Raw genomic sequence first — 26,302 nt, forward strand, 5'->3', positions numbered from 1 at the left:
ACCCCTCAGACCCTAGGATTTTCAAGGCAGATGTGAGCATGACGTATGCATGGGTATTTTTAGGAATTTTATATGCTTAGATAATCATAACCTTGCTGATAACTTTAGTAAAATGGATAAGGCAGACTAGACATTGTTCTTGTGAATGGCTTATGTTACTTTCCTTGGTCTTTGTGTGTTCTTGGAGACTAGATCTGAGACAAATGACAGAGTTACCTTTCAATGTGAGCTTGAAACTGTAGCCAACAGAGACAGAACCATGGTAATATAATACAAAATTACTTAATAGTAAATTAATGTAATTAACTATACATAGTTAGTTAAATTCACTTGAAATAAAATAAAAGGCTACAGATCCCACCAGTCAGTGCTCATTTCTTGGGTCCAGAAGCTGCGCTCTACCATCTACCACTGCTCTGTGACTGCTACCAACAACGTTGAATTGATTTGCACTCTGTCCCACAGCAATCTGTCCTCCATGAAATTGTTACATTTCCCTGCTGCTGCGTTTCTTCTTGCAGCTCTCCAAATATTGGAGGATCATGCTGTGATGTTGCACCCTATTATGCTTTATAGAAATATGCTTATGAATGTAAATATGATATAACTGGAATATGTTTTATGCTACATATGCCATGTAACATATCTCTGAAAAGGTTATGATCTACTGGATATATTCATCCCATTTGTATGCATATATCATTTTTGTATTCAAAATTATGAATATTGGCTGTGTACTTGTTTGATTTTAAGTAGCCTCAGTGAAGTATTTGGTCAGCTTCTTGAAAAAAGACTATTCTCAGTAAGTGCCCAATCAAGAAACACTTAAGCTGACAATAGACTTTGATAGATGCCAGTCCACATCTGAGCTTTCCTGGGAATGTTCCTGTAGAGAACTAAGTCATGCATGGACATGTGACTTGCCCAGATGATTCCAAAACTCCATCTTGTCGAGGGGATTCTACACAGGGGCAGGGAGGGATTTCCACCCACAAGAGAAAAAGTATATAAAGCCCTGGGAGACCCCTCCATTTTGTCTTCTGCTGGCTCAAGAGGTAGCCTCTCCACCCCCAAAGGATACATGAAAGAAACTGGAACAATGCTGGTGCACTCAGAACCATGAGCCCAAAGTTGGTCTAATGCTTAGATGTCAGTGATTTCAGCTCTGCAGATTATGACAAGACTCCCAATGGAGTAAAAATTAGCTCTGTTATTACCCTATGGAGGAAGAGGGAGTCAAAGTGGTGCTTAGGACCCTCAGAAGGGGCCCAAACTACCAGGTACATATACTTACCCCCAGGTTCTCTTAAATTCCCTAGACTTTGGAACCCATGTCCTTGCCTAGCAAGTGCTACTTGGTTGAGGGTGAGTCCCTCTGTCATAAAATGCCAAGTACAGTTCTACTGTCCTTGATTCACATAACCAGGATAACAACTTTATTACTCCTTCCCCAACAACAAAGAGACTGGGGATCCCACAGAAGCCAAACTGACCATTTGGGCAAGCAGTCCATCATGCTAGGCAGGGTGGGTGTGCCCATGCAAACGAGATCAGCACCTGAAGTCCTTTTACACAGCTCATCACCTGTCAGGGTAGAGCTCACTCTGACTCTGCTTACGCTTGGAATCATTTAAAGCCTACTTTTTCGTATTTAATAAAATAACTTTTTACTTATTAATTAACCCAGATTACGTATTAATACCAGGGGTGTGGGCGGAACAGCTGGGTGGGACACCTGTACATATCTCTCTATCAGTGTTCTAGAGGGCGAACAATTTATGAGTTTACCCTGTATAAAGCTTATATAGGGTAAACTTATAAATTGTATAAGCTTCATACAGGGTAACATGGATTTATTTGGGGTATGGACCCCATTGGGAGTTGGATATCTGAGTGCTGGAGACAGGAACACTTCTTAAGCTGTTTTCGGTTAAGCCTGCAGCTTTTGTGGGATGTAGTTCAGACCTGGGTCTGTGTTTGTAGCAGGCTAGTGTGTCTGGCTCAAACCAGGCAGGGCACTGAAGTCCCAAGCTGGCAGGGAAAACAAGCTCAGAGGTAGTCTAAGCACATCAGGTGGCAGTCCCAAAGGGGTTTCTGTGATCCAACCCATCACACGTGCATCCTCTGTTTGCAACAGTCTTGACAATAGTGCAGAGCTGTGCAGTTTCCACGCTTCTGTCAGAGAGAGAGAAGGGTCATGCAAGATTGTTGTATTTTTAAGAAAGGTGCAAAAATGATGGGATATGGAGGGCATTATGGGATGGAGAAATTGAATGGTGGGAAGTCGACTCTTGCTCCCACTCACCCCTGCCTGACTCATTTCTGCCCCATAATGCATTGCCAAAACTTCCCAAAAGACAGTGAGCTGGATGATGGTGAGTTGAACACCAGGATACCTACTCATGGTGTACTGCATTGTGGATTGACACAAGCAATCCTGGTGTGTACGCAAGGAGCCAAGCATGCATGCACACAAGTGACATAGTATCTGTAAAGGATTTATGACGAAGTAACTTGCATCAACCAAAGTTTGTAGTGTAGACATAGTCCCTCAAAGAGTTCCTAGAGCAGGTCTTTTAGAAAAACATCCAATCTTGATTTAAAAATTTCCAGTGATAGAGAATCCATCATGACTTTGGTGAATTTTTCCAGTGTTTAATTACCTTCACATCTTTCACTCCCCCAACCACAGTCCTTGGGCATTTCAAACCTCGGTGAGGGCACAAGGCCTTCTAAAAAAAAGCAAGAAACTTCAGTGAGATTAGCACACATAACCTGGGATTTACAAGTGCTGGCCTCCAATGCCTGAGTTTTGAAGACTTTTTAAATGTCTTGAATCTTACACAGTGCTCCAATGGGTAAGGCACTGGACAGTGAATCAAGAGATCTGGATTCTGTTTGCTGCTCTGACCTGAAGTGCGGTCTTGGACAAACCATTGTATCTGTCCCTTCCCACTCCCCTTGGTCTATGTCAAGTGCAAGTTTTTGGGACAGGGACAGACACTTCCTCTTTGTGTGTGTAGCACCCATTACAATGGGGCCCCCCATCTCTATTTGAGTCCTTAAGGAGTCACCAACATAAAATAATCACAGCCCTTGTGTTTTTGGTAATTTTTGCTGGGCAATATAAAATCACTCCCCTTTCTATCCCCAAACCCACAACCAAATCCCAACTCAGGGAAAAAGGAATGAATACAGTCTAAAAAATCAAAAATGAAAAATTTCAACCCAAAGCAGAGGGTTTTGTTTTCACACCAAAAAGTAACACGAGACAGAGACTCCATTAAATCTACAAGGGACTTTGCTATGCTTATTGATGTGATGTTGAAGTTACCCAGATTTAATTTTTTTATTAAAGTTAATGTTTAAAATCAAATTTACACAAGTTAAGAGGGAAGGCACTGTACATCTGGGGTCGGGCTTGGGTTATGGGGGATTGCAAGTATCAGTTACAAGGTTCACGAGGTACATACATATCACATAACTCCAGCATAGATCCAGATTGGGGTGTGGGAGTTTTTAAAGTGTCAGTGGATAAATGGGCTTGGGTACGCCACCCATGGCATGTATTAGGAGTACAGTCAGGACTGGTGTAGAGAATAAGTTCCTGAGTGGAGAATAACTACAGTGATGGGCAGTGATACAAATCCCTCAGATACACACTGAAATCTTTGAATGGTAATAGACAAAAGCTCTCAATCTTTGTGGCCCAGCAGCGAGGGCCGACATATTGGTGCAGGAACCCTGGAAGCTATTTCCATGTATGCCAGTGGCTGTTTCATGACTCTTTGGAAATTGTGTCCATTCTCTGTGCCTCAGTTTCCTCATCAGTCAATTGGGTATAAGTATGCTGGCCATACTGTGTTGTGTGCTTTGAGATCCATGGATGGAAAACAGCCTGTTAGAACTAGATATTATTATTAAAGGCATGGAAACTTATTCCCCATTCTCTTGAGTTCTTGACATACACAGAGCACATGGGGGAAAAGGAAAATTTCCTTTGGAATGAGAATGCCGGAAGCGTCAGGTTTGGTGTTACACTGTTTTAACAAAACAGCACGTTGTTAATACTTTCCCTATGAAGGTAATTCTAAGTGATCACCAGCAGGAGGCCCAAAGGAGCTCCCAGCAGCAGAGGTGGATGGGGGAGGCTACTTTCCCCAATAAAGGATGCAAGAATCCAGAGCAGGAGACATTAAGGATTTGTGTCATGCAGACTGGCACACTGAGCAGCAGGAGAGAGACCCATCCCAACAGCAACATGCAGCTATCTCTCCAAGAACCGAAAGGACAAGACTGACTGTGAGGCTAGACCCAGGCACCGTCAATGGAATGGTTGTTGCTTCATGATGAGGATTAAAGGTGAGTGAGATCAGTCTCAGGGCAAACCCGCAATCTCTTCCTCAGAGGACACTCCTCTTGGTTAGTGTCTTTGCTCACTGGATCTTTGCCTGATAAGGACTTTAGAATGTGATGGTGATTTATTGCTAGAGAAATTGATGAAAGACAAAGGAGATCTGTCTACCACCTCCCCACCCCCATCTCTCTCTCTAATAAGCCATTATGTATCCTTCTAAGCCCTTATATTTATCCCTATATCAAGCCTCTTCTACAGTCTCTCTTTTTATCTCTCCCTCTACCAAACCCCTTTCACATCCCTCTATCTTTTTATTTAGACACCTCTAAATCTCCGTTGAGTCCCTTACACATTTATCTACCTATCTCCTTAAACTTCTGACTGTTCCCATACAAACTCCTCCATCTATCCATCAATCACCTTACACATCCTTCTATCTGTCTGTTTCCCTATCCTGGACATCACTTCAGTTTCTCAAAGACCTTTCTCCTCCTTTCTCCTCAGTTTCTCAACTGTTTCTCAGCTGCCTACTCAGCCCTTCCTGCAGTGCAGATTCCTATGTGCCTGCCCACCCCAGACCTGTGAGATTCTACGTATCTTCTGTTGAGTGTCTTCGGCATGGATTTCAGAGGGAGCAGAGGGCCTGCAGCACTTCCTGGGAGGGTCTGAGCACCACACAGGAAAGGGCTCTACATGTGAAATGCATGGAGACTGGAAATCCTTACAGATTAAGTAGTGGCACCAGTGGGACAAACTTTCTCTGGCCATTTAATGCTCCATCTTAGCTTTCAAGAGGAAGGGTAGTCCAATGGTTAGGGCACTACGTTGTCCTTTGGTTTCTAGACTAGACTTGGGTTCTATTCTCTGCTCTACCACCACCTTCCTGTATAGCCTTGAGGAAGTCACCCCGGGCCAGAATTTTAAAGGTATTTCGGTGCCTACTTGGATTTTCAAAAGTAGTTACCTGCCTAACACTCATTCAGATCAATGAGTTTTAGTTGCCTGGATGCCTTTGTAAATCCCACTAGATCCCGAAATACCTTTAAATATCTGGCTCTGGATGCTTTTTCTGAAAATATGTTTTTTGCCAAACACAATTAATTGAGCTCAATGCAGAACTAACTGGGGACATTCTTTGGTGTGTGTTATAGGGGATGTCAGATGAGATGAGCTAATAGTCCCTTTTGGCCTATAATTCCATGAATTGATGAATGAAAAAAGTTGAGAACTGGTGTAGAAAAAATGAGAAATTCACTGTGTTGCTGCTCTTTGGCTGGGATAGTGGGGAAATTCTATTCCTAGCTCTGTGCAACACCTGGGTGAGAAGCCGTTCCTCAGCTGGGAGGGAATATAAACCCTGGTCTTCATTGGCACCCTGAATTTATAATTAATCAGATAGAGGGAAACCACACCATTGTACAGCAAACTCCTTAACAAATCAGTACTTTTTCTCAATCCTTAGTTGCATCACATGGAGAAAGGGGAAGGGGGAAATCAAACATCTATCACAGAATTCATCCTGCTGGGATTCGGGAATCTTCCTGGACTGCAAATTCTGTTCTTCTTGCTGTTTCTAGGGATCTATATAGTCACCATGGCTGTGAACATGCTCATTGTAGTGCTAGTTGTGTTTGATCAGCACCTTCACACCCCCATGTACTTCTTTCTGGGAAACTTGTCCTGCTTGGAGACCTGCTACACCTCCACCATCCTGCCCAGGATGCTGGCCACTTTCCTGACTGGGGACAGAACCATTTCTGTTATGGGCTGCGTGGTTCAGTTTTATTGGTTTGCTTTCCTAGCAACTGCTGAATGTTATATGTTAGCCATTATGTCTTATGATTGGTAGTTAGCTACATGTAAACCCCTGCGTATGCAACACTTATGAATGGCAGGTTCTGTATGCAGCTAGCAGCTGGATCGTGGCTAAGTTCATTCATAGTTCTTAACATATTAATGTGTTTGGTGTCACAATTAGCCTTCTGTGGCCCTAATGAAATTGATCATTTCTTTTGTGATCTCAGCCCAGTGACTAATCTCTCCTGCAGTGACACTTGTCTGGTTACCCTGGCGACCCTCATCTTCTCGTCCATAAACATTGGTTTTCCATATTTTTTGACCCTGGCATCTTATGTTTATATCATCTCCACCATCCTGAGAATCCCTTCCACCACTGGGAAACAAAAGGCCTTTTCTACCTGCTCCTCCCATCTTATTGTGGTTACATTTTTCTATGGGACCCTAATAACTGTCTACATATTACCAAACACTGGGGCCCTGAGAGCCCCAAATAAAGTGTTTTCATTCTTCTACACAGTCTTGACACCCGTGATCAATCCCCTCATCTACAGCCTGGGAAACAAAGAGGTCAAGGAAGCCCTGAGGAGAGCTCTGCAGAAATGTCTGGTATTCCTATGAATTCAGAGAAATTGATTGAAATGGGAATAAATCATTTAATTAGTCTGAAAGGAACCATCTAAGTCAGGCTTTTTCAAACTGTGATCCACGGACCCTTGGGGGTCCATGAGGGTACCCCAGGGGGTCTGCGGGCCCCACTTATCAACTCCTTCCCCTCTCTCCCAGCACCTCCTGCGTGCCAGGAAACAGCTGTTCAGCTGCACTGGGATTTGGTTCCTACTTTTCCTATGCTGTTTTGAAAATCCCTGCCTCTGTCTTTATGGATTTGTTTACATTAGCCCTCAGTTGAGTTTCAGAGTTTTCAAAGAAGATTTGAGGGACTAGTCCAACTCCCACTGAAATCAAGGGAAAGATTCCCATTGACCTTAAAGGGCTCTGCATCAGGGCATCACAGCTTTTCCCACAACAAAACAAATGAACTAAAGAATTACCAGCTGGCATGACCGGGAACTGTTCAGTATTAAGTGGCAATAAATGTGGTGGTTTCTTTCTGTTTTCCCCTTGAGTGTTTTTAAATAATTCTTCAAACATTTTCTGAATACTTGTAAGGTGATTTGAGATATAGTAATAAGAACCGTTCTGTTCTGGATTTATTAGATTTCCCTATTAATTCTTCCAATCTTTTGAAAATGTTCTGAAAGTCTCACATTAAACAAAGGCAGGGGTCTGTTTAGGAGAAGTAATGGATGATATATATATCCATCATCTTCAATCGCCATAAGTATATATACAATATATATTGCTAATAGAAAATTTAAAAAAAAACAGGATTTTTTCCAAAAAACTGAAAACCTTCAGTCTGAAAAATGCTGGCTTTAAGTGGGCTCTGGTTCAAACTACTCATTCACTGTGTGTAATCTCTTCAGAATCTACTTTTCCTAAGAAAATCAAACCAGCTTACAAGTGACCAACCAGCCCAGTAAAAAAAAGCTATGTATTCAGTTATTATATAATAGATTGGGGTTGTTTTTCCCCTTCTCACTTTTTCCCCCATGTATTTTAAATAATATTTCTAAATCTTTTGACCTTGTCAGAAGCCTATTGCATTTGTGACAGCCTGTTGTCTGTGTTCCTTGGATTCTCCATTAATCTTTGCAAAATATCCCATATTGTTGAGATATCCTTGGTTTACAAGCCCCAGTGCTCTAATACTTGAGCTATGGAGAGTGTATGTGACCCCTCATGTCTTACACTGGGCTCCAGCGAGTAAAGCACTGGGCTAGAAATAAGAACACCTGTTTTCTGTTATTTATTCTGATCTCAGGTGGGGTCTCAGCCAAGCCATTGGCCTCTCTTTTCTCAGCACCACTTTTGTCTATTTCAATTGGAAATGTTTTGGAGCAGGGAGTTTCTCTCCCCGTGTGTGTGTAGCATGCAGCGCAATGAGGATCCCAACTCTATTTGAGTCCTTAAGGAGTCACCATAGTCAATTGTAACACCCCTTGTGCTTTTGGTGATTGCTACAGGGGCTGACCAGGACATTACCTAGGGAGGTGGTGGAATCTCCATTCTTAGAGGTTTTTAAGGCCTGGCTTGACAAAGCCCTGGCTGGGATGATTTAGTTGTGGTAGGTCCTGCTTTGAGCAGGAGGTTGGACTAGATGCCTCCTGAGGTCCCTTCCAGCCCTGATCTTCCATGATTCTATAGTATTTAACAATGTAAAATGACTCCGCCTTCTACTCCCAAAATCCAACCAAATCCCCACCCAGAAAAAGAGAATGAATATAATAGAAAAAATCAATACGAAAAACTCCACCCCAAAGCAGAGGGTTTCGTCCCCACCCCACCAAAAAAGAGGAAATTAAATCAGAGTTTGCATTAAATCAAGAAAGGATTTTGCTATTACAGTTGATTTTATGCTGAATTTGCTCAGATGCTACAGGAATGGGCAGCAACACAAATCCCTGTGACATATAACAGAAAACTTTGAATGTTAACAGACAAAGGCTCCCAGTCTGTGTGGTCCAGCAGCCATGGTGATACACTTTGACTGTGGAAGCCTGTAAGCTACACCCAGCTATGCCAATGTCATGTTTCACAACCCTTTGGAATCACTTCCTTTCCCCTTGCTTCAGTTTCCAGATCTGTATAATAGGGATAAAGATACTGCCATGTGGTATAAAGTGCTTTGAGATCTATGGATAGCCATATGTTATTAATAAAGATATGGAAAATTATTTGCCATTCTCTGGGGCTCTTGGGACAGATACAGCACATGGGGGGAAAGGGGAGATTTCCTCTGGAATTAGAATACTCGTGGCATCAGCTTTAGTGTGACACTGGTTTAACTAACAATACAGTGTTAATTCCCCTATGAAGGTAATTGTAAAAGATAACTGGCAGCAGGGCCCAAGGAATATCCCAGAAGCAGGAAGGGCCAGGGGGAGGCTGCTGTACATGATAAACCCTGCAAGGATCTAGTCATATAACAATTTGTGTGATGCAAACAATCATGCTGGGCTACAGGAGAGAGAGACATCCCCCAGCCACATATAGGTATCTCACGAGCAGAGGACAAACCTCACTCTAAGACCAAACCCAGTCACCGTCAATGGAGAAGTCACTCCTTCATGCTGAGGATTAAAGGCGAGTGTTACCAGCATCAAACTCTTCCTCAGACTTTACCTCACTTAGAAGAACACTCCTATTAGACAGGGTCCTCACTTCCTGGCAGCTTCGCCTGAATAAGGACTTAAGCATCTCATCATGATACTGTGAGAGAAATGGATGAAACACAAAGAAGCTCTATGTGTCAAGCCCCTTATCTATCTATCTATCTATCTATCTATCTATCTATCTATCTATCTATCTATCTATCTATCTATCTATCGAGGAAAATTACTCATCGATCTCTGTCTACTTATTTATCGGTTCATCTCTCTGTTGAGTTCTTTAAAGATCTATCTAACCTTTAAACAAGTATCTGTCTCTGTGACCAAAACCTCGCTCTATCCACTCTTCTCCTTACACATCCCTCTATCTGTATATCCTTCTTTTACCTTCTCTCTGTCTGTCTCTCTTTCTGCTGGCAGCCCATTGTTTTCTCAGGGTTCACCTGCCCCACCCAGTCCAGGGAGATACTACATGTCTCTTGTTGAGAATCTTCTCCCTGGATTACAATGGGAGTTGAAGCCCCTCAGCATTTCTTGTGGGGTGCATGTTAGAAATGCACTGGCATTCCTTACAGCTTGGGAAGCAGTGACACCTGCATAACGAACTTTGCCTGGCCATTTGCTGCTCCAACCTTGCACTCAAGAGCAAGGATAGTCCAATGATTGGCACACTATGGTGATGTTTGGGAGACCTGACTTATGTTTTCTGCTCTGCCACCGCATCCATGTGTAGTCCAATCAAGTCACTCTGGGCCTGATTTTTAAAGGTATTTGGGTGCTTAGTGAGTTGGGAGCTAGGCACTAACTGCTTTTGAAAATGGCACTAGGCACAAAATGCCTTTAAAAATCTGGCTTTTTCTGTCTCTGCTTCAGCCCTCCACCCATAAAATGTGGATAACAGCATTGCTGTACCTCACTGAGATATTATAAGGTGTGCTGCTGTAATGGGGTTATGTAAGAACCTCACAAGGGTACACTTTCCTTTCTTCCCCCTGCTATATCCCTTTAGAGCTCCTGACGTTACTGAACAGAGAGTGTGGCCCTGTGTAGTACTGCTCTTTTTGCTACTCAGAGCTGATCTGTAGTTACACCCCAACAGAGTCATGACAGTCAAGGAATTGCTGAGAGCTATTAATTGGTTATATGTTTTTACAGCTCCTAGAAGGACCTAATCCCATGGGATCACCACGAACACATATAGCCAGGAATTAATCAGTAACCTTTAATAGTTGATCAATAGTTCACAATTCATGACCAATAATAAGAGGGTTTAGTTTTCCTTGATCGGTCACTAAGGCAATAAGAATGAGAGGAATCTGCATGTGTGACTGATTGGGGGATTTCCTTTGTGCATTGGGCAGGAATCTCTATACAGTCTCTTGCTTCTGTGCTGCTGATCAGTATCCCACCCTCATTTAAGGCACTAGCTAGATACAATTACATTCATGTCCTATAGCGTCTGTCCGTATGGCCCTATCTCCCATCAAATAAGTTTAGGAGCAACTCAGAATAAGCTCCCCCTGTGATGCCATGGTTAAAAGACCAGATGTGATCTTTGGATGGACAAACAGAAGAATAATGAGCAGGAAAGTGTAACCACCTCTCTATACAGCACTGGTGAGACAGGCAATGGAATACTGCATCCAGTTCTGGGGTCCACATTTTAAGAAGAATGTTGCAAGATCACAGATGATCGTAAATCAAAGAGACACAAAAATTATGCCAGGGCTGGAGAAAATGTTTCACAGTGAGAAACGGTTCAAAGAGCCCAACTGTTTAGCTTATCAAAAATAAGACTGAGAGCTGACTTGGTTACAGGGAATAGGGAGGAAGGAGAAGGTACTAAAGGGCTCTTGAAATTAGTGGACAAAGGAAGGACAAAAACCAATGGCTGCAAGTGAAAGTCAGACTAATTTAAATTAGAATTGAACACACTTTTTTAAAAGTGAGGGTGATTAACCTGTGGGCAAACTCCGAAGGACAGTTGTGGATTCCCTGTCTCTTGATGCCGTCCAATCAAGACGGCAGGTCACATTTTTAAAGGCATCGAGATGGCTAAAACCCATTGAAGCTGCTAATTCTTGGGAGCCTAGATTCTTTTAAATTCCTACTAAGTTGCTAAATAGCCTTAAAGATCTGGCTCTGGACGCTTTTCTAGAAGATCTCCGTTAGCCAAACACAGGTTATTGAGTTCAATGTGGGAGAAACTGTGGGAAACCACGGTGTGTGTTATACAGGATCTAATAGCCCTTTTGAGCAACAAAATCTATTAATCCAGTGGTCCCCAATGCGGTGCCCATGGGTGCCATGGTGCTCGCTGGGGCATTTATGTACGCCCACCATCAGGGCCGGCGCCAAGGAACGAAGAGTAGAGGAGCACATCCGCCGAGGAACCTACCACCAAAATGCCACCGGAGGCCACCGGAGGAGAAGCGTCGCCATCAAAATGCCACCCAGTTTCATTGTACAGCATCCGCCCTAACTAATTATTACTTTTCCTCTATCACGAGATATGTCACATGGAGAGAGGAGAAAGAGGAAACCGATGTACATCTCATGGAGAAAGGAGAAGGGGAAAATCAAAAGTCTATCTCCGAATTCATCCTGCTGGGATTCAGGAACCTCCCTGAACTCCACATTCTTTTCTTCTTGCTGTTTTTAGTGATCTACATAGTCACCATGGATGTGAACATGCTCATTGGGGCACTAGTTGTGGCTGATCAGCACCGTCACACCCCCATATACTTCTTCCTGGGGAATTTGTCCGGCTTGGAAATCTGCTACACCTCCACCCCAGGATGCTGGCGAATCTCCTGACCGGAAACAGGACCATTTCTGTTAGCCAGTGCATCATACAGTTTTACTGCTTTGCTCTGCTACTGACCACTGAGTGTTACCTGCTAGCTGTGAAGTCTTTTGATTGCTTCTTAGCATATGTAACCTGCTGCACTATGTCACCCATATGAATGGCAGGTTCTGTATCCAGCTAGCAGCTGGATCTTGGGGAAGTTTATTCATACTTATTACCATATTAATATCTTTGGTGTTGCAATTAGCATTCTGTGGCCCTAATGAAATTGATCTTTTTTTTTTGTCATCTCACCCCAGTCATTAAACTCTCCTGCCGCAACATCAGTCTGGTTACCCTGGTGACCCTCATGTTCTTCTCAATAGACACTGTCCCCCCATTTCTTTTGACCCTGACATCTTATGTTTATATCATCTCCACCATCCTGAGAATCTACCCCTGGAAGGCAAAAGGCCTTTTCTACTTGCTCCTCCCACCTTATTGTGGTTACAATTTTCTATGTGACCCTAATGACTGTCTACATATTATCAAACACCAGAGCCCTAAACAAGCACTCAGAGCCCTACACAAAGTGTTTTCTGTCCTTTACATCACTGGTTCTCAAAGCTGGTTCACCACTTGTTCAGGGAAAGCCCCTGGCGGGCCTTGACTGTTTGTTTATCTGCCACGTCCACAGGTTTGGACAATCACGGCTCCCACTGGCCGCTGTTCGCCACTCCTGGTCAGTGGGGGCTGCGGGAAGTGGCGCAGGCCTAGGGAAGTGCTGGCCACACTTTCCGCAGCCCCCATTGTCCTGGAGCAGCGAACCAGGGCCAGTGGGAGCCGCGATCGGATGAACCTGTGGGCGCGGCAGGCAAACAAACTGGCCTGGCCTGCCAAGGGCTTTCCCTAAAAAAGCAGTGGACCACTGCTTTACACTGTCTTGACACCCCAGCTCAATCTCCTCATCTACAGCCTGAGAAACAAAGAGGTCAAGGAGGCCCTGAGGAGAGCTCTCCAGAAAGGTAGGATTTAGAGAGGGTAATTGATATGGCAATAAATCAGTTCTGGTCTGAAATGACCCATTTAGGTGGCCCAAGTCCTTGTCAGCCCTCCTGAGTTATAGCAAGGAGATACTCAGCATTTTTTACATTTGCATCTCCTATTTAGTTGTATTTATTTAGGTAAATTGGGCAGATCCTCAGCAGGTGTAAATTGACACAGCTGCATTGGTTGTTATTCCCTATCTTATCTCAGTCTCTCTAAACCAGTGGTTCTCCCATTGCAATGAGAAATAGGAAAAATGGGGACAGTGGGAAGCCATGGTGTGAATGAGAGATCCATCTTTAAACCTTAATTTCATTGTTTTGACATTAAACACATAACAAAATGAAACATCTATAAATACATGCCCAAGATGAATATAGTATATAAATAACCAAATTCAATGTTTGTTATTTTCTAAACCTGGAACCAAACAAGTAAACAGCTAAAAACCTGAACCCGCAGAGGTCATCCAGGGCATCAACTATTAAAGTGACTAAATAGGTAAACGTGTGAGAACATATCCTCTGAGTATCAAAGACTAATAAATACTAAACTGCAAAAGTATGCAACAGTTTCATGTGTGACCAGATATCTTCATATGTTTTCCAAGTGTTTCTATAAGACAGAGTCATTTTTTCCATTAATGCCATCATGGAGAGTTCACTAAGCAAGTCTGTGTAGGATGGAGAAATTGCATATTTCCATTTTCTCAAAATAACTCTTTTGGTCACTAAAATAATTACTGCCTGGTAATATCAACTCCTCCAGCACCCCCAAAATACACAAACTTGCAGAAGGAAAAACTTAAAGTTTTTGTGAGAGCACTAACTCATAGAATCATAGGACTGGAAGAGACCTTGAGAGGTCCACTCATGGCAGGACTATTTAGACCATCCCTGACAGTTGTTTGTCTAACCTGCTCTTAAAAATCTACAGTGATGGAGATTCCTCAACCTCCCTAGGCAATTTATTCCAGTGCTCAACCACCCTGACAGGTAGGACGTTCCAGGAAACATGCATTTTTGACAGGTGTAGAGGACATGTGGAAGGTTGTCATGGGGCTCTTGGCACCTCCAACTTTCATTGTGTGGTGCCAATCTAGCTTTAAACCAACATTCTGGAGTCCAGCAGCACCTGTTTAATATTTTGTTCTAGAACAATTGCAAGGATAAAGAACCTGAAGAATCAGTTTTCTCTTGTGATAGTATGGCTAGGTTACTTTTCCCATTTTTTCTTTGAGACTGAGATTGAGAGGGTAATGCAAAGCAGTAAGCCACCTATAAGTCATTCCTATAAAAGGACTTTTGTTTCCGTATTTCTTAACATGCTCTTAAAGGTGATAGCATAGAAACAGACCAATTCCCCTCTATCCTTGCATGAATCCTTGAGCTTAGCCACTGAAGGAAGGAACTGTGTGACAGTGGTAGCTGATATTTGTTGCATATGCAATCAAAGGAGGCCAGTCTATCATCTTGTATTATATCTTGAATTTTTGTTAATACTTTTTCTATCCAAATTGTTTTAAGTGCGGATTGATCCTGATGCATGGGCTAGCCCATAGTGTTATGAGAAGAGAATGTGTAAAAACAGATGCTATGATCATCTTAAAACACTGTATGATGGCCCATGTAGATGTAAAGATTGGATTTTTCTTTAAGGGAGTCAATATCTCTTAAGATTTATAATAGAAGAGAGGGAACCAAATGACATAGCTAAGATTTTTCAGTCTCAAACCAGGCCAGTGTTTATACGAAGCTACTGGAGTGGAACGGCCTTACAACAGGACACATTTGGAATGCTATATTATATAGATACAAATCTGTCAACATCATTAACCTTTATTCTGAACACAGTTATACGTTTGGCCAATACACTATCCCATGGAAATGAGTTCCACAGGTTAATTTTGCATTGTATAAAAAAAGTGTTTCCTCTTGTTGTATTAAACCTGCTGCCTATGAATTTCATCAGGTGACCTCTGTTTTTGTATTGTGAGAAAAGTTAGATAAGACTTCTTTATTCACTTTTCCACACTATACTCAATGACTCCCAGATCTCTTTCCTGAGGAGTGCCAGCTAATTTAGAACCCATCATTATGTATACATACTTTGGACTATTTTCCCACTATGCATTACTTTACACTTATAATATTAAAATATTAAATATTAAATTTCATCTTTCGTTTTGTTACCCAGCCAACCAATTTTGTGAGATCTCCCTGTAATTTTTTACAGTCAGCTTTGGAAATAGCTATCTGCTATAGTACTATAGTTCTTTATTATCTGCAAACTTTGTTTTTTATCATCTGCTATAGCTATCTGCTATAGTTTTTTATCATCTGCAGACTTTGCCACTTTACTATTTACTCCCTTTTCCAGATCATTAATTAATATGTTGGCTAGCATACAGATCCTTGTGGGTGCCTGCTGTTTATCTGTCTCATTGTGAAAACGAACCATTTATTCCTACCTTCTGTTTCCTGTCTTTTAATCTGTCATTGATCCATGAGAGGACCTCCCCTTTTATACCATGACTGCTTATTTTGCTTAAGAGTCTCTGCTGAGGGATCTTGTCAAAGGTTTTCTGAAATTCCAGGTACCCTATATCAACAGAATCACCCTTATCCACATGCTTGTTGACACCCTCAAAGAATTCTAATAGATTGGTGAGGCATGATTTCCCTTTACAATAGGTGTACAGACTCTTCTCCAACAAATCATGTTCACCTATATGTCTGATAATTCTGTTCTCTACTATAATTTCAACCAGTTTTCCTGGTATTGAAGGTAGGCTTACCAGCCTGTCATTACCAGGGTCACCCCATTTTTGAAAATTGGTATTGCATTTCCTACCTTCTAGTCATCTTGTACAGAGGCTGATTTCACACAGTTAGCGATCTGCAATTTCATATCTGAGGTGCTACAGAATTTGTGGATGAATCCCATCTGATCCTGGTTACTTATTCCTGTTTCATTTATCAATTTGTTCTAAAACCTTTTCTACTGACACATCAGTGTGGGAACTTATTTCAGATTTGTTGCCCAAAAAAGAATGTCTGATGATGGGGATCTTCCCCCACATCCTCTGCAGTGAAGATCAGCACAAAAAGTTCATTGAGGTTCTCTGCAATGGCCTTGTTTTCCTTGAGTGCTCCTTTAACATCTTGGTCATCTAATGTCCCCACTGCCTTTTGGGCAGGCTTCCTGCTTCTGATCTACATATATATATAGTTTGTTTGTTTGTTTGTTTGTTTTCTTCTTCAGCATTTGCTTTTCAAATTCTTTTATGACCTGGTTATGATACATTTACACTTAATCTGACAGATTTTGTGCTACTTCCCACTATTCTTACTGGCATTGGACTTCCAAATTTTACAGGATGCCTTTTTTGCATCCAATGATCTCCATTACTCTGCTGTTTAGCCACGTTGGCATTCTTTTGGTCCTCTTATTGTCCTTTCTGATTTAGGATATACATTTAATCTGAATCTCTATTATGCTATTTTTAAATACTTCCCATTCTGCTTGCAGGCCACTTGTATTTTCTGATTTTGTTGCCTCTCTAAGCTTCATTAGCAATTCACCATCCCTGTCACCATGTTCGTCAGACGGTCAGTAGTATATTCCCACTTCTATACACTTATTCTTGAAGCATGTAATTTCTATCCATAGAGATTCTATGATACGCTGGTAGATATGCTGGAGGGTAGGGATAGGATACAGAGGGACCTAGACAAATCAGAGGATTGGGCCAAAAGAAATCTGATGAGGTTAAACAAGGACAAGTGCAGAGTCCTGCACTTAGGACGGAAGAATCCCATGTACCGCTAAGACTAGGGACCAAATGGCTCGGCAGCAGTTCTGCAGAAAAGGACCTAGGGGTTACAGTGGATGAGAAGCTGGATATGAGTCAACAGTGTGCCCTTGTTGCCAAGAAGGCCAATGGCATTTTGGGACGTATATGTAGGGGCATTGCCAGCAGATCGAGGGACCTGATTGTTCCCCTCTATTCAACATTGGTGAGGCCTCATCTGGAGTACTGTGTCCAGTTTTGGGCCCCACACTACAAGAAGGTTGTGGAAAAATTGGAAAGAGTCCAGCGGAGGGCAACAAAAATGATTAGGGGACTGGAACACATGACTTATGAGGAGAGACTGAGGGAACTGGGATTGTTTAGTCTACGGAAGAGAAGAATGAGGGGGGATTTGATAGCTGCTTTCAACTACTTGAAAGGGGGTTCCAAAGAGGATGGATCTAGACTGTTCTCAGTGGTAGCAGATGACAGAACAAGGAGTAAAGGTCTCAAGTTGCAGTGAGGGAGGTTTAGGTTGGATATTAGGAAAAACTTTTTCACTAGGATGGTGGTGAAACACTGGAATGCGTTACCTAGGGAGGTGGTGGAATCTCCTTCCTTTGAAGTTTTTAAGGTCAGACTTGACAAAGCCCCGGCTGGGATGATTTAGTTGGTTGATTGATCCTGCTTTGTGCAGGGGGTTGGACTAGATGACCTCCTGAGGTCCCTTCCAACTCTGATATTCTATGATTCTATGATTGATTCTATGAGTTGAATCCATTTAAGATTTTTACATGATTTGACTCCATGCTTTAAACATATAATGTCACTCCCAGTCCCAGTGTAATCTACTCTGCCATTCCTACATATTTTATACCCTGGTACTACGTGTCCCATTGATTATCCTCATTCCTCCAACTTTCTACCAACAACATGATGCCTATTATATCAATACCCCCACTTGAAGCCATGCATTCCTTTTCACCCATCTTAGTAATTAGACTTCTAGCCTTGGTATATAAGCACTTCTACATTGTATCAATATTCAGTTGATTACCTTCAAGTGTGGTTTTTAAATGTGACTCTATTACTAGAGACTGTTCCTCATTACCACCTGCCTCTACTTTGCCTATTCTCTATACAAGGATATGGCATCCCCCTTTAATTAATTCATCCCAGGGGGACCCCTTCACCCCATTCCTATGCCATCAGCTTTGGTGTTATTCTCTTTTAACAAATGATACACAGTGTTAATTTTCCTATGACAATAATTTTAAGTGATCACCAGCAGGGGGCCCAAGGGAGATCCCAGCAGCAGAGGTGGCCAAGGGGAGGCTGCTTTCCCCAATAAAGGGTGAAAGAATCCAGAGCAGGGGACATTATGGATTTGTGTCCTGTTGACAGGCATGCTGGGCAGCAGGAGAGAGACCCTGTCCCAACAGCAACACACAGCTATCTCCCTAGGAGCTGAAAGGACAAGATTGACTGTGAGGCCAGATCCAGTCACTATCGATAGAGAGATCACAGCTTCAAGCTGAGGATTAAAGGTGAGTGTAAGCAATCTCATGGCAAATCCTCAAACTCAGCCCTCACACTGAAGGACACTCCTCTTGGTCAGTGTCTTCACTCACTGGGAGCTTTACCTGAGTAAGGACCTTAGCATCTCATCATGATTTATTTCTAGAGAGATTGATGAAGGACAAGGAGATCTGCCTGCCACCCACTTGTCTATCGAGCTCTCTAATAAACCCTTTATTCATGCTTCTAATCCCTTATATCTATCCCTCTGTCAAGCCTCTGTCACAGTCTCTGTACTTGTTTTTTATCTATCCTTGTACCAACCCCCTTTCACATTCCTCTATCTATCTTTCTGCTTAGACATCTATGAATCTCCTGCTTTCCTAGAAAATATGTTTTAGCCATAAACAATTAATTGAGCTGAGTGCAGGTCTATCTAGGAACATTCTTTGGTGTGTTTTTGTAGTAGACATCTGACGACATGATTTCAGAGTACCTTTTGGCCAGTAAATTTATGAATTGCTGAATGAAAGAAGTTGAGAACAGGTGTAGGAAAGTCACAAATACACTGTGTTGTTGTTCTTTTGTTGGGATGCTGCTCTGTGGTGGAGAAATTCTATTCTTAGCTCTATGCAATACCTGGGTGAGAAGCAGTTCCTCATTTGGGTGAGATTATAAACTTTGATCTTAGCTGGCACGCTGAATTTGTAAGGAATCACATAGAGGGAAATCACAGCATTGTACAACAAACTCCTTAACTAATCATTACTTTTTCTCAATCACTAGTTGAATCAGATGAAGAATGGAGAAAGGAGAAGGGGAAAATCAAACGTCTATCTCCGAATTCATCCTGCTGGGATTCGGGAATCTCCCTGGACTGCAAATTCTGTTCTTCTTGCTGTTTCTAGGTATCTACATTGTCACCATGGCTGCGAACTTGGTCATTGTTGTGCTAGTTGTGGTTGATCAGCACCTTCACAGTCCCATGTACTTCTTCCTGGGGAACTTGTCCTGGTTGGAAATCTGCTACTCCTCAACCATCGTGCCCAGGATGATGGCCAGTTTCCTGACTGGGGACAGAACTGTTTCTGTTACCGGCTGCATGGTTCAGTTTTATTGGTTTGGTGTCCTATTGACTGTTGAGTGTTATCTGCTAGTTTCGATGTCTTATGATCGGTACTTAGCAATATGTAAACCCCTGCGCTATGCAACACTTATGAATGGCAGGTTCTGTATGCAGCTAGCAGCTGGATCTTGGCTAAGTTCATTCATCATTCTTGCTATAATAATATATTTGGTATCACAATTAGCCTTCTGTGGCCCTAATGAAATTGATAATTTCTTCTGTGATCTCACCCAAATGATTAACCTCTCCTGCAGTGACACCGGTCTGGTTAATCTGGCAACCCTCATCTTCTCTTCCACAAACATCATTCTACCATTTCTTTTGACCCTAGCATCTTATGTTTATATCATCTCCACCATCCTGAGAATCTCTTCCATCAATGGCAAGCAAAAGGCCTTTTCCACCTGCTCCTCCCATCTTATCATGGTCACAATTTATTATGGGACTCTAATAACTGTCTACATGTTACCAAACACTGGAGCACTCAGAAACCTGAACAAATTTGTTTCTGTCCTTTACACTGTCTTGACACCCCTGATCAATCCCCTCATCTACAGCCTGAAAAACAAAAAGGTCAAAGAGGCCCTGAGGAGAGCACGGCAGAAATGTTGGGTCTTCCAATAAACTCTGAGAAATTGATTGAAATCATAGAATCATATAATTATAGCACTGGATAGAACTATTTTATGAATGGTGAAATTGACATTTATTGATATTTACCAAGAAAATCTAGGCCTACCGAGAATAGCTATTTGTGATGTAACACAAAGTCTTTCTACTTTGTATTTACTAGATTCTCCATTAATTGTTTCAGTCTCAGGAAAATTTCCCTCTTTCTCAAATTAAACAAAAGCAGGGATCTGTTCAGTAGAACTGGTGAATGATTCCAATCACACATCCCACCCCACATACACACACCCCTTCTGTGGACAATTTCAAAACTTTTTTTTTCATTATTTATTCCAAAAAAGGAAAATGCCCAATCTGAAAAATGTTGGTTCTAAATGGGGGTTTACAATGGGTTTTGGTTCTGACTGCTCATCCTGCAGGAAAACAAACCAAGTAAAAAGTGACCACTTGGTCCAATGAAAACGCCGTCAGGTATTAAGTGATATTAACATGGTTTTCCCCTATTCCTTTTTTTGTGTATTTAAAAAAAATATTCTTAAGACTTTTGACCCTGCCAGAAGTCTCCATTCTGAGGATACTATGAAGAGGGTAAACCTCAGGAATGAAAATTAATAGGAATGAGGGCAAGATATATCCATTTTTCAAAGTGCGTTTGTAGCAGACTTTAACACCTGCCCATGCTTTTGAAAGCAGTATTGTAAGTAAAGTGGTGCTCGTTGGATTTGACACTTTGGTACCATGGATCAATTCCATGCAAAGGACACTGTAAGAGCCACTAAATTCATTATTGAACTTCATGGCCAGCTATGCTTATTAGGAGACAAAACAACACCAAGGGATAGACATGAGACAGTAAATATCATAATGCCCCTATATAATCCATGGTACACACACACCTGGAATACTGCCTGCAGGTCTAGTTGCCCCATCTGAAAAAAAGATGTATTAGAATTGGAAAAGATACAGAGAAGGGGAACAAAAATGATTAGGGGTATGGGACAGCTTCCATATGAGGAGAATTAAAGAGACTGGTGTTCAGATTAGAAAAGAGATGACTAAGGGGTATGTTAGAGGTCCATAAAACCATTAATGGTGTGGCGATGGTGAATAAGGAAGTGTTAATTATCCCTTCACATAACACAAGAATTTTACCCAATGAAATTAATAGGCAGCAGGTTTAAAACAAACAAAAGGAAGTATTTCTTCAGAAAACTCACAGTCAACCTGTGGAATTGTTGCCAGAGGATTTTGTGAAGGCCAAAAGAATAACTGGGTTCAAAAAAGAACTAGATAATTCCTTGGAGGATAGCTCCATCAATAGTTATTAGCCAGAATGGTCAGAAACACAATCCCATGCTCCATATGTTCCTAAATCTCTGACTACCAGATACTGAGACTGTTGAATAGGGGACAGATCACTCAATAATTGCCCTGTTCTGTTCATTCCCTCTGAAACATCTTTCATGGGTCACTGTCAGAAGACATGATAGTAGGCTAGATGGACCAATGTTCTGTCATGGCATGGCCATTCTTATGTTCTTAGCGCCATTCTCAAATGACCAAGGGATTTGGGATCTTGGGATTTGGGAATGTCCCAGAACTGCATGTTCTTCTCTTCCTGCTGTTTCCAGTGATCTTTGTTATGACCATGACCAGCAACACCCTCATCATTGTGTTAGTTGTGGTGTATCAGCACCTTCACACCCCCATGTACTTCTTCCTGGGGAACTTGTCCTGCTTGGAGACCTGCTACAGCTCAGCCATCCTGCCCAGGATGCTGGCAAGTCTCCGGACTGGGGACAGAGCCATTTCTGTCAGGGGGTGCTTTGTACAATTTTATTGTTTTGGTTTCATGTTAGAAGCAGAATGTTACATTTTAGCCATGATGTCTTACGACGGATATTTAGCGATATGTGAACCTCTGCATTATGCAGCCCAAATGAATGCCAGGTTCTGCCTCCAGCTCATGACAGGCTGTTGGACAAGTGGACTCCTAGTTAGCACAATAGGAATGTTTCTGATGTCACTGTCAACTTTCTGACCATTGACCATTTCCTTTGTGAGTTCACCCCAGTGATTAAAGTCTCCTGTGGTGACACCAGCCTAGCTGATATGGTGAGTTCCCTCATCTCCTCTGTAGACACCCTGCCAGCATTTCTGCTCATCCTGACTTCCTATATTTGTATCATCTCCACCACCCTGAGAATCCATTCCACTAGCGGGAAGCAAAAAGCCTTTTCCACCTGCTCCTCCCACCTCACTGTCATTTCATTTTTCTATGGGATCCTCGTTATTGTCTATGTGCTACCCAACACCAATGAACTTAGAGACCTGCACAAAATGTTCTCTGTCTTCTACACCACCCTTACTCCCCTGGTCAATCTGCTCTTCAACAGCTTGAGAAACAAAGAGGTCAAGGAAGTCCTGAGAACAGCTCTCAGAAAAAGGATTGTATTTATAAAAACTGAGCGGGGTTTCATGACAGGAAGATAAATTAATCTGGGTTAACTCAAGGGAGAGAGACTAAATCTCCATGTGTTTTAGGTCTGGCCAATCAGGGTAATTAGCACTCAGTGGCCATCTTACTTTAAATGGGATAATGTCAATGAATCAAATAGAACCATGCAACAACCTGGTCTGATGAGTTTTTGGGCAACTGTATCTATCACTCAGTTTCCAGAGAGGTGCATTTACTTCTACATTTCGTGTTAAGACCAGGGCTAATTATTTTGGGGGTCATGCAGATATTGGTTCTTGGTGACAGAAATCATGTGTGGTGTGGATAAGGTTGCAGAGAGTGCAAGGTGGAAAATTCAGCCCAGGTCTGTAAATACTAAAAGTACATAATTTGGTGTACTTTGATATTAGCTTTTTTTAATGTGTATTGTTATTTGTTGGACATTGGGGTAGTTTGGCAGCAAAGAAATATCATTATATGTAAAAAAATGAGGAAATCATATTAAAAATTCTCTTCATTCATTCATTCATTCATTCATTCATTCATTCCTAAATGATTAACTGAAAGGTCTCAAAATGGAATTGTAAATAGGGAATAATTTTCATCTATGACCTGGAGAACATAATATCATCACTGATAAAGTTTGTTGATGTCACAAAAATTGTGGAGGTGGTAAATAATGAAGTCGACAAGTCAGTGACACAGAGATATCTGGATCACTTAGTAAGCTGGGCACTAGCAAACAATAGGTGTTTTAATACAGATATATATATAAAGTTATACATCTAAGAACAAAGAATGTAGACCATACTTACAGGATGGGGGATTCTATCATGGGAAGCAGTGACTCTGAAAAAAGGTCCAGGTGCCATGATGGGTAAACAGCAGAACACAAGCTCCCAGCTTTGATGCTGTGGAGACATTTTGGCCAAAAGGGGCTAATGCAATCTTTGGATGCATAAACAGGGAAATCTTGAGAAGGAAGAAAGAGGTTATTTTACCTCTGTTTTTTGCACCAGTGTGACCAGTGATGGAATATTGTGTCCATTTCTGGTGTCCACATTGAAAAAAGAATGTTGTTAAATTGGAGAGGATTCAAAGAAGAGCCACGAGAATGATTAAAGGATTAGAAAACCTGCCTTATAGTGATAATCTCTAGGAGCTCCATCTATTTATCTTAAGAAAGAGAATGATAAGGGGTGATTTGATCACAGTCTGTAAGTACCTGTAAAAGGAAAAAAATATTTGCTAATAGAGAGTTCTTCAATCTAGCAGGCATTCACCCAAGAGTTCCGAAAAAACTCAAATGTAATATTGTGGAACTATTAACTATGATTTGTAACCTGTCCTTTAAAGCAGATTCTGTACCCAGTGACTGGAAGATAGCTAAAGTAATGCCAATATTTAAAAAGGGCTCTAGAAGTGATCCCAGCAATTACAGTCTAACGTAAGTCTAATGTCAGTACCTGGCAAATTAGTTGAAACAACAGTAAAGAATAAAATTGTCAGACACATAGAAGAACATAAATTGTTGGGGAAAAGTCAACATGGTTTCTGTAAAGGGAAATCATGTCTTACTAATCTATTAGAGTTCTTTGAAAGGGTCAACAAAGATGTGGGCAAGGGGGATTCAGTGGACATAGTGTACTTAGATTTCCAGAAAGCCTTAGACAAGATCCCTCACCAAAGGCTCTTACGTGAATTAAGTTGTCATGGGATAAGAGGGAAGATTCTTTCATAGATTGAGAACTGGTCAAAAGACAGGGAACAAAGGGTAGGAATAAAATGGTAAATTTTCAGAATGGAGAGGGGTAAATAGTGGTGTTCAACAAATCAGTCGTAGGACCAATCCAATTCAACTTATTCATAAATGATCTTGAGAAAGGAGTAAACAGTGAGGGGGCAAAGTTTGCAGATGATAATAAACTGCTCAAGATAGTTAAGACCAAAGTAGACTGTGAGGAACTTCATAAAGATCTCACAAAACTAAGTGATTGGGCAACAAAATGGCAAATGAAATTAAATGTGGATAAATGTAAAGTAATGCACATTGGAAAAAGTAACCCCAACTATGCATACAATATGATGGGGGCTAATTTAGCTACAACTAATCAGGAAAGAGATCTTGGCATCATCGTGGATAGTTCTCTGAAGATGTCCACGCAGTGTGCAATGGCAGTCAAAAAAGCAAACAGGATGTTAGGAATCATTAAAAAAGGGATAGAGAATAAGATGGAGAATATCATATTGCCCTTATATAAATCCATGGTACACCCACATCTTGAATACTGCATACAGATGTGGTCTCCTCACCTCAGAAAAGATATACTGGCATTAGAAAAGGTTCAGAGATGGGCAACTAAAATGATTAGGGGTTTGGAACAGGTCCCATATGAGGAGAGATTAAAGAGACTAGAACTTTTCAGTTTGGAAAAGAGGAGACTAAGGGGGGATATGATAGAGGTATATAAAATCATGAGTGGTGTGGAGAAAGTGAATAAGGAAAAGTTGTTTACTTGTTCCCATAATATAAGAACTAGGGGCCACCAAATGAAATTAACGGGCAGCAGATTTAAAACAAATAAAAGGAAGTTCTTCTTCACACAGCACACAGTCAACCTGTGGAACTCCTTGCCTGAGGAGGTTGTGAAGGCTAGGACTATAAGAGGGTTTAAAAGAGAACTAGATAAATTCATGGAGGTTACGTCCATTAATGGCTATTAGCCAGGATGGGTAAGGAATGGTGTCCCTAGCCTCTGTTTGTCAGACGGTGGAGATGGATGGCAGGAGAGAGATCACTTGATCATTACCTGTTAGGTTCACTCCCTCTGGGCAGCTGGCATTGGCCCCTGTTGGCACAGTATACTGGATCTGGATGGATCTTTGGTCTGACCAAGTATGGCCATTCTTATGTTCTTATAAAAATCCCATGGCTGGAAGTTGAATCTAGACAAATTAAGACAAAATAAATTGTAAATTTCTAATACTGTGGGTAATTAATCATTGGGACAACTTACGAGAGGTTCTGGTGGATTCTCTGTCACTGTCAATTTTTAAACAAGAATGGATGTTTTGTTTTGTTTTTTCCTAAGAGATCAGCTCTTGTTCAATAAGAAGTTATTTCAGGGAAGTCCTACGACGTTTATTACACAGGACATGTGACTACATAAATACCATGGTTCGCTTCTGTCCTTAGATTCTATGAATCCATAAATGGATTGGATGGATACTGGAACTAATGCTAACAGTTTACACTTCATTTCCAATACAGAATATGTCAACTCAACCATGGAAGAGCCAACTGCATTCTAATCACATTTACACTTAGGCTTGGAAGCATTCGATTTCTATTGGTAAATGTCCTAAACCTCAGTTTCACTGTACACACACAAACAGATAAAAAATATTTCCATCTATAATAGAGGAAATTTACAGGTATGCAAAGTATGAAAAATGCTGCTTGAGGACTCATTTGAGGATCTTTTCTTTGTGTATTTTGACATGTGACATTGACAATTTATGTTTTAATAGTTATAAAGGTTTAAAGCTATAGTC

At 41.5% G+C, this 26,302-nt stretch overlaps 1 protein-coding gene and 1 pseudogene across 2 annotated transcripts in view; both read left to right on the forward strand.

The window, feature by feature from the left end:
• The first annotated feature begins 5,855 nt into the window (after window positions 1-5,855).
• Window positions 5,856-6,775, forward strand: LOC311529498 (olfactory receptor 11A1-like; annotated as a pseudogene). The gene has a single exon. The product of its transcript is annotated as an olfactory receptor 11A1-like (transcript).
• Window positions 6,776-19,335: 12,560 nt separating this feature from the next.
• The window catches only part of LOC311529499 (olfactory receptor 11A1-like), a gene marked incomplete at both ends in the record, with an annotated part of 35,405 nt that continues 28,438 nt past the window's right edge, over window positions 19,336-26,302 (forward strand). The window contains one exon of the mRNA XM_084645443.1: window positions 19,336-19,380. Coding sequence (XP_084501569.1) covers window positions 19,336-19,380 — 45 coding nt within the window. The remainder of the gene's footprint in view (window positions 19,381-26,302) is intronic.

The sequence above is a fragment of the Lepidochelys olivacea genome (assembly GCF_965140295.1).
Source record: "Lepidochelys olivacea isolate rLepOli2 genome assembly, chromosome: 13".
Classification (NCBI taxonomy): domain Eukaryota; kingdom Metazoa; phylum Chordata; order Testudines; family Cheloniidae; genus Lepidochelys; species Lepidochelys olivacea.